The sequence below is a fragment of the Trypanosoma equiperdum genome, assembly GCF_001457755.1.
Source record: "Trypanosoma equiperdum strain OVI genome assembly, contig: ctg_747, whole genome shotgun sequence".
Taxonomy (NCBI): Eukaryota; Euglenozoa; class Kinetoplastea; order Trypanosomatida; family Trypanosomatidae; genus Trypanosoma; species Trypanosoma equiperdum.
This window is the reverse complement of record NW_027124695.1, coordinates 3,687-11,138: the sequence shown is the minus strand read 5'-3', so window position 1 is coordinate 11,138 and position 7,452 is coordinate 3,687. Positions and strand designations below refer to the sequence as shown.

At 49.3% G+C, this 7,452-nt stretch overlaps 3 protein-coding genes across 3 annotated transcripts; all 3 read left to right on the top strand.

Annotated features, from left to right (window-relative positions):
• Positions 1 to 614: 614 nt before the first annotated feature.
• On the top strand, positions 615 to 2,510 carry TEOVI_000343200 (uncharacterized protein; the record flags this gene model as incomplete). The annotated part of the gene is made up of 1 exon (XM_067226337.1): positions 615 to 2,510. One exon carries the CDS (start codon positions 615 to 617, stop codon positions 2,508 to 2,510), a length of 1,896 nt encoding a protein of 631 aa, XP_067082438.1.
• A 444-nt stretch (positions 2,511 to 2,954) lies between these two features.
• TEOVI_000343100 (uncharacterized protein) lies at positions 2,955 to 3,326 on the top strand (the record flags this gene model as incomplete). The annotated part of the gene is made up of 1 exon (XM_067226336.1): positions 2,955 to 3,326. One exon carries the CDS (start codon positions 2,955 to 2,957, stop codon positions 3,324 to 3,326), a length of 372 nt encoding a protein of 123 aa, XP_067082437.1.
• A 358-nt stretch (positions 3,327 to 3,684) lies between these two features.
• TEOVI_000343000 (lysosomal/endosomal membrane protein p67) lies at positions 3,685 to 5,670 on the top strand (the record flags this gene model as incomplete). Its single annotated transcript, XM_067226335.1, has 1 exon — positions 3,685 to 5,670. One exon carries the CDS (start codon positions 3,685 to 3,687, stop codon positions 5,668 to 5,670), a length of 1,986 nt encoding a protein of 661 aa, XP_067082436.1.
• Between the last annotated feature and the right edge of the window lie 1,782 nt (positions 5,671 to 7,452).

The following is a 7,452-nucleotide window of genomic DNA, read 5'->3' as shown; positions in this document are numbered from 1 at the left end:
CCCCCCCCCTTGTTTTTGATCATGATTTTCTTGCTTAACCCGCTTCCTCCCTCCACCATTAGTGACTTCCCGTTATCTTTTCTACGCTGATCTGCTCTAAGTGTACATTCCCGCCCTTTACAACTTAACCAGTGTTTTTAGGGTTGCATGTGACACGTACTTTCGGCCGCTGTGTTCGTTCGTTGGTACTGTGCTAATCGCAGCTCTAAATGACTGCTACCTCGGGAGCAGGGAATGATTTCTGCGGGTTATTGTGCAGTGCTCACAGCTTATCCTTGATTGCCGACCTAATGGTGTTAGTGGTGAGACTTCGTTCTCTTGGCGCTGTTGTTGGTCACTCAACTCTTTTGTATTGATTGCCCACAGTATGCAACCACTTGCTGTGGTTGTGGCTTTTTCATTTTTTGCTCCGTGGTGTTTCTGCAGTGTCGCTTCCACTACCTTGTTCTTTCTCCCTCTGTCTTTGCCCTCCCCCTCTTTGTCCTTGTCCTCGCCCGTCTGCATGTATTGCTACGGACGCTGAAATGTTTGAGCATATGTCCTACAATGGTGTTGTGACGTTTATAAGTTTTGTTAGGGTTAGGGGTGTGTATAATAGGTAGTGCCGGCGGTGCATGTTCCGTCGTGCGATTCCCCTACTCTCTGCGAACATCCCGCGCAGCGTGTGGGATCCCGCACAGCACAACCCCAACTGGTCCGACAGCTACGGTCACGACATAACTAACCGACGAGCGTGGCCGGCGAGGAAGTGGACGGTTGGTCTGGAACCTTGCACTCCTCGGGAGTGGCTTCAGTTCTCACACCGCAATCTCGCTTATGCGTACAACGGAGCTCTCCGTGCGTGTCATTCGCTGCCGTCGATGCTTCTCTTGTATAAGGAGATGAAGCAGCGCGGAGTGAAGGTCGACGTTGACACCATGAATGTGTTGCTAACGCGCGCTGCCCGCCATGAGCATATTCAAGTAGATGACGTGTTCCTGCTATTCGACGAGCTAGTGGCGCTGGGCGCGCGGCCAGATCTTGCTGCTGCTGAGACATTGCACACTGTGCTCAGCCACAGTGCGTCGATGCCTGAGGAGTGGCGTGAGGCCCGACGGCTGCAACTTGTTGAGCTATACAATAATCTGGCGATGGAGGAGGTTGAACGCCTGGCACCACACCGTGCGGATCGGCTACTGAAAGAGCAAATGAAGCGGTTTCGTGGCAACCTGCAGCAGCTTGGTTCTGGGCTCCGTCCCACTGTGTACTGCCGCTACTTACACACCACGCATACGGCTGCAGTGCTTCTTGAGGAGGTGCACAATTTCCTGTGGGAGCTTGTCCCAAATGACCACCCCGCAATGGAAATTCCCGCCCTGCAGTTGCGTGTTCCGTTCGTTGCATCTGTATTGAGACGTCCATCAGTTAATCCCGGCGTTTCATTAGCATCTGTGAGTCGTGCGGAGTTTGGGGACACGGATGTGTGTGCCGTTTTTCTTGCAGCCGCGGAGCGCATGGTGGACGCGGATTTTGATGACCAACGGCCTGTGTCTGAGCGCCGCTTGTTCCTCTCTCTTCTGACAATGATTTCATACAGTGGTGTTTTGTATACATCTGACCTCATGGCACAACTAATGGAGATGGTGAAGTACAGCAATAATGACGAGACACGAGACTCGGACGCGCAACGTGTGCTGCGGTATGCACTGCGCGGCTCTAGTGCGGCACAAGACAGTGCAAGCCGTACTCTATGGCACAGTGTGGAAAAAGTTGCTGACTGCCGCGTTGTTGGGCGCTATATTGGGGCACGCAACCCATGGAATCCTATCCGTGTCTGCTTTGACGAGCAAGGTGTATTTAAGGCTTACCCAATCTCCACCACTACTACTACAAGGGAAGTGTCCCCACCTGAGGGTAGCAGTGCGGTGACACAGGAGCAGCGCGCCTCATGTGTGGAAGGTCGGACTCTGGAGGCACTGAACATGCGATGGGATGATGTGCGGCGTCTTATTGAGTGTACCGGTGTCTTGGTGACGCCGCCATCGGAGCGGTGCCCACAACAGCAGAAAATGGAGGTCTTCACTGGAATGGCTGTGTATCTGCGCACTGTTGCTACAGGGCGACGGTATGAGGGTGGAGAAGATGTGCTGAGTGATGGTGCCGTAGCCACTTCATCATGTGAGCAGCGTCGGCGTGGGACCCTGTTCGCTGAAGGTTATGACTTTGATGTATGGGTTCGACTCTTCTCGCTTGTGCAAGAAGTCCGGCATGATATGGAAAAGTTCATGGCAGATCATACTCTGCAGTGTGTGGAACCCGAGTTCGAGTGCTGGGAAGCGCTGCTTGTCACGCTTCGGTGCGCCTTAGACTTTTGCGTGGTGCAGATGCAAGGTGGTGGTGCGCGTGGTACTGAACGTGAGGTGGTGGAGAGGTTGTTTCGGGACGTTGTGGCACTCCGTGAGGAATTAATTGAGGAGAGCCGTACACGATTCGGAGGGCGGATGCGGGTGCTCTGGCTACAGGAGGCATGAAGACTTTCTTTCACTTACATCATCACAGTGCGGGGGTTTGTATTCACTCTGTGTAGATATCGGGCGAAACAGTGGGGACACATTGTAAATTGTGGTACCGTCTCTTCACAATGTTTTCTTATCTTCATCAGCTGGTAATTGCCACTTTTTGCATGAGGTGTGAGGTAGTGGCTCGTGAAATCTGTAGGTGCACTTCATCTGAGGTGTGTATGAGAAGTCATGTGACTGAATAAGATATCACTGTGTGGAACATATCGTTGTTTATTATGTTGCTTGCATGTACTGCTGTGTTGTGATGTTCATAATTAATTAATACCTTGCTTTCTCTGCCTGTGCACCTCTTTAACTTTTCCTCTCCCCCGTTTCCTCCCGCATGGTATAGTGATACCTAACTCCTCTCGGTACCAGAGGCTGCACTCACGTCAGCACACGGGTTGTGGTGCAATGGTGAACCTGCATGAGCTGGGAGGGCAGCAAGGCTGCGGGGGACCTCAATTTACTCCTGTGGGAGTGTCGTTGACACCGCTGTTGCAGTATTTCTCGCTGCTCGTTCATGTAGTTGGAAAGCTACCCGGATTTGCTGCCGGGTTCGTGACCGTGTGGCTAGTTTACATTATGTTTATAGGGCGTGATGTGCTTTTGAACACGTGCGTTCCTGTTGCTGGGTTCCACATTACTGCACTGTTACTGCTGCGTGAACTATTGACACCATGGCAGGAAGGAATAGCTGGGGCTGCTGAGGTACGTCGGCGTGTGGCAGCACAGAGGTCGTTTGTGCGGGATGTGCAGTTACAATGGGGAGCAAAACTCGATTGACAGTCATGGAGGTGGACATTACATGTGTTAGTGGTGTGGCTTTCTTTTAGGTGATGCCCTGCACCCTTTCCATTGCACAGTGTGCAAAAGAGTGATATTTTTCAGGTACTGCTGTTGTTATTGTTGTTCCGCTATGGATTGAGTGCTTGTGAGCAGCGGCACCTGGCTACGCAGGATTGTGAGAGCAGTGTGCTTACCCTTATAGTCACTGTTTGTATATAATTATGCACTCGTGTGTGTATGTGTGTGTGCTATTGATGTGCTTGCTTCCAACAACACTCGTTCTGTCTACCTTTGTTTACTCTTGTTAGACTCTCGAAGCGATTACCGTGCAATATTTCGTTGATAACAAGGTGGAATGATGTGTACCGCAACCGTTATGAGGACTCCCTCTGCGGTTTTGTGCCTGCTGCTTGCGGCAACCCTGACTCTCAGCACTCCCGTTGCCGTTCGCGGGGAAGTGCTTAAGGATGCGACCCCTACAGTTGTGACAGTCTGGTATAACGCCACGAGCGGCGGTTTCTATGCTACGGATGGTCTTGCATCTGGTAAGTATGCTGCAATCGTGAATGTGAGTAACACTTTCAACAAGACCGGTTGGGACGTTGTGACTGCTGTGGCAAACGATGGTTTCATGCATTTGCCTGGAGAAGCGGAACCGTCAGCAGAGCGCGTGCTACTGGCATACAAGGCTGTAGGTTTTGGTGAAGGCTACGCCACGTATGAGAGCATGAAGGCTTCCATAAACAATACGTTTGAGGGTCCTGAGGGTCTCTCTGCGCTTTTGTCTGATGCGCCGCAGGCACAACACTGGATTGAAGAGCACGTTCGGTATATGGACGCTGCGAAGTTCGAGAGCAGTGCATTCTACACCCAGCTGCGAAACATGTTAGCTCTCATTGATGGTATGGTTGCTGGTTACAACGCTCGTGCCCCTGCTGACGAACGGTTGGATCGGATGAAGCTGTTAATGTACAACATGCAAGCAGAGATTGGTGACATTGTGAGGGCCACATCCCCTGCGGAGGTATTGGATGATATGCGTCAGATGATGCCGCGGTGGTTTGTTGACACCCACTGTTCTGCCTTTGTAAAGGTCGTAAAGGATGACATCTACTTTGGTCACGCCACGTGGAGCAGCTTCAATACTATGTTGAGGCAGTACAAAACGTATGCCTTCGGCGGGCGCTTCGTTACCATGTCATCTTACCCAGGTTTGGCGCACAGTGTGGATGATTGGTACATGACACACAAGCGCCTCGCAGTCATGGAGACCACCAACGTCATACACAATGCAACGCTGCTGCGCAACCATGTCGGTTCCTCTAGCGTGGCTACGTTTCTGCGTGCGATGATCGCGAACTTCATTGCGGTGGACGCCCCCTCATGGGTGTCGAACTTCAGCAGGGAAAGCAGTGGGGCGTACAACAATCAGTGGATGGTGCTCAACATGGGTGCAGTGGAGTCCGAGGCGATGTTTAAAAACATGGCACCCAACACCTTTTGGGTGTTAGAGCAGCTCCCTGGTACTGCTCCTCCGTTGGGTATAACATCTAAGGATATGACCAGCGTGCTGAACACCACTGGGTACTGGGCGAGTTATAACAGACCGTACTTCCCCAATGTGTACAATCTTTCAGGTACGCTGAAGATGCAGGAGGAATACGGTGACTTCTATTCTTACAAGAATTACTCACGCGCCCGGATATTTGAACGTGATCAGGGTTCTGTGGTCGATATTGAAAGCATGAAGAGGCTGATGCGTTACAACAACTACACGAAAGACCCATTTTCTCTTATTCCCAACTGCACTGGTGCTGTTGGTATGGATGACGATGGTAATGTGACTAATGTCTGCAAGCCTCCATACAGTGCGATGCTTTCAATCGCAGCACGTGGTGATTTGAACCCTCCTGGTAATGCGACCGAGTACGGCCCACTTGTCCGAAGTGTAGGACACGTAAATAGTGGAGCTATCGATGCAAAGATAGCGACGTGGACGGGGATGGTGAAGAATCCTGAAAGTTATACTGCTCATGTTGTCTGTGGCCCGACGACCGATAATCAACCACCGTTTCAGTGGGTGGACGGCATGTTCGATCCCATGCCCCCAACATATGGGTTGCTGAAATTGTATAACTTTAGCTTCGTAGCCATGGAGACGCCGTTTTTTAAAAGCGATGTTGTCGACGTAGTTTGGTGGATTATTTCGGGAATTGGAATAGGAGCTACTATTTTATTACTATCTATTGTTCTTTATTATAATACCGAGTGTAGTGTCGGTGTTGATGAGGATGAACTTCTTCCCGAAGAGGCTGAAGGTCTTATAGATCCTCAGAACTAGAAGCTATGATAATGACGCACTTACCTCTCCTCTCTTCCCGAGGTGTAGATATTGCTGAACTGATGTGATGTGCGGTGGGGAGCTGAGAGGTGCACCAGATGCAATGTACCAATGCTTTAAATGAACATTGTGTCTCCTCTGCTATGTAGGTAGTAGTTTTTATACTTGAGGGAGTAGCGTGTCTGTGTGTGGTTGCTCTGTGCTTGAAAGGGAGTGTGATGAGCGCTCCGGTTCCCGCAGAATCGGTTACAACTAAGGTAACTCTCTCCCTGATTTTGCTTGCTTCCTACGGGGATTCATATGAGGCCCGTAATGACGGAAAAAGAAGGTGCGAGAAAGAATGGTAAGTGTAAAAAATGGGAATGGTAATAAGCGATGGATGTAGGAAGTGAGGTGTATAGGAATAGAAGAGATGAATGTGCCCGCGCGTGAATATGTTGTGGTGGTACCAGCGATGTGGCATGTAGTGTTGGGGCGCAGTGTAGAGAAAGGAAGAGATCAGTTGCCGCATAGTTGATGCAGCACTCCTCCCCATATCTTTTACATCCTCCTCTAGTCGTACGTTAACGCGTGGTGATTCCCTCGCATGCCATTGCCGCTGTTGCCAGTGCTGTGTTCCGTCCGTTCTGTGCGTCCCGTGAGTAATACACGGCGTAGTGTTGCATTGTTTTTGTTTTTGTTTTTGCTTACCTTCCTTTTGTTCCAACGCACATTCCAATGCGTGTGTTTTTTTCGTGTAGCGAAGTGAATTCTCTCCCCCTCGAGTGGTGTGGGAGGACGACTGAGTGCCTTTCTTTGTGTGCTCAGAAGCCCATGTACCCCATTGTATTGGCTGTGCCGCTACTTTTGTACGGGTTGCATGCATGAGCAAATATATATCCCCTTTTCTTCGCCTCTAATTTGCATGGAAGTGGAACGAGCACATTTCACTCACACAAGGATTTGATTAAAGGAAGAAATGTCGCAGCAGCTTGCATGCACATACGCCTCCTTGATACTCTCTGGCAGCGGGAATGTGGGGATAGTCGTTACTATTGTTTCTCACGTGAGCTTATTCATCGGGTAGATGTGCACTTGGCTGTTTTTGCTTATCGGTTCTTGTATTGTGTTTAAAGGGCAGTGCCTCTGATGTCAGAATGTGTGGTGTGTGTTGCTGTGATCCGTCATCATACGCTACAGTTTTGTATGGTCGATGGCCGTGTTTATGTACAGTAAAGAAAATGTGAGCGATGTCTGCAATATTATTTACTGGATACTCTGCCCAAGTGCTGTTTGTGGACGTGATTCTATGATGTTTGTAAACTGTTAATTGTCGCTGTCACTAACCGTACATAATGCTCTACTGTGTGGACACGCTTGTTTACATATGTAAGTAAGCTTTGTATCATCTCCCTCGTTGCATCAGTTGCAGTTGCTATCTCTTATTTGACTCACATTGTTGAATCTTTTCGTGCTTCGGAGTGTCTTTTCGTGTGTGTATTTTTTGGTCACCGGGATTTTTTTTTTGGTGGTTTTCAACTTCTTTTATCCCCCCAGCTACTGCTCTCTTTTGAAATAATATGTTGCCATTGCTTATTGAAGTTTCTCTAAGCCCGAGATGGGATTGTTGTGACGGGTTTTGACCTTTTCTTTTTTTATAGTTTGGGTTTAGTGGCATAGGGAACGCCACTGAATTTGAGCGAACGCTGCCAGATCTCTTTAAGTTCTTTGCTTGATTTTTTTCTTTAAAGTTTTAAGTGCATACATGCATATAATAATAATGAATTACATGCTTGTTATATG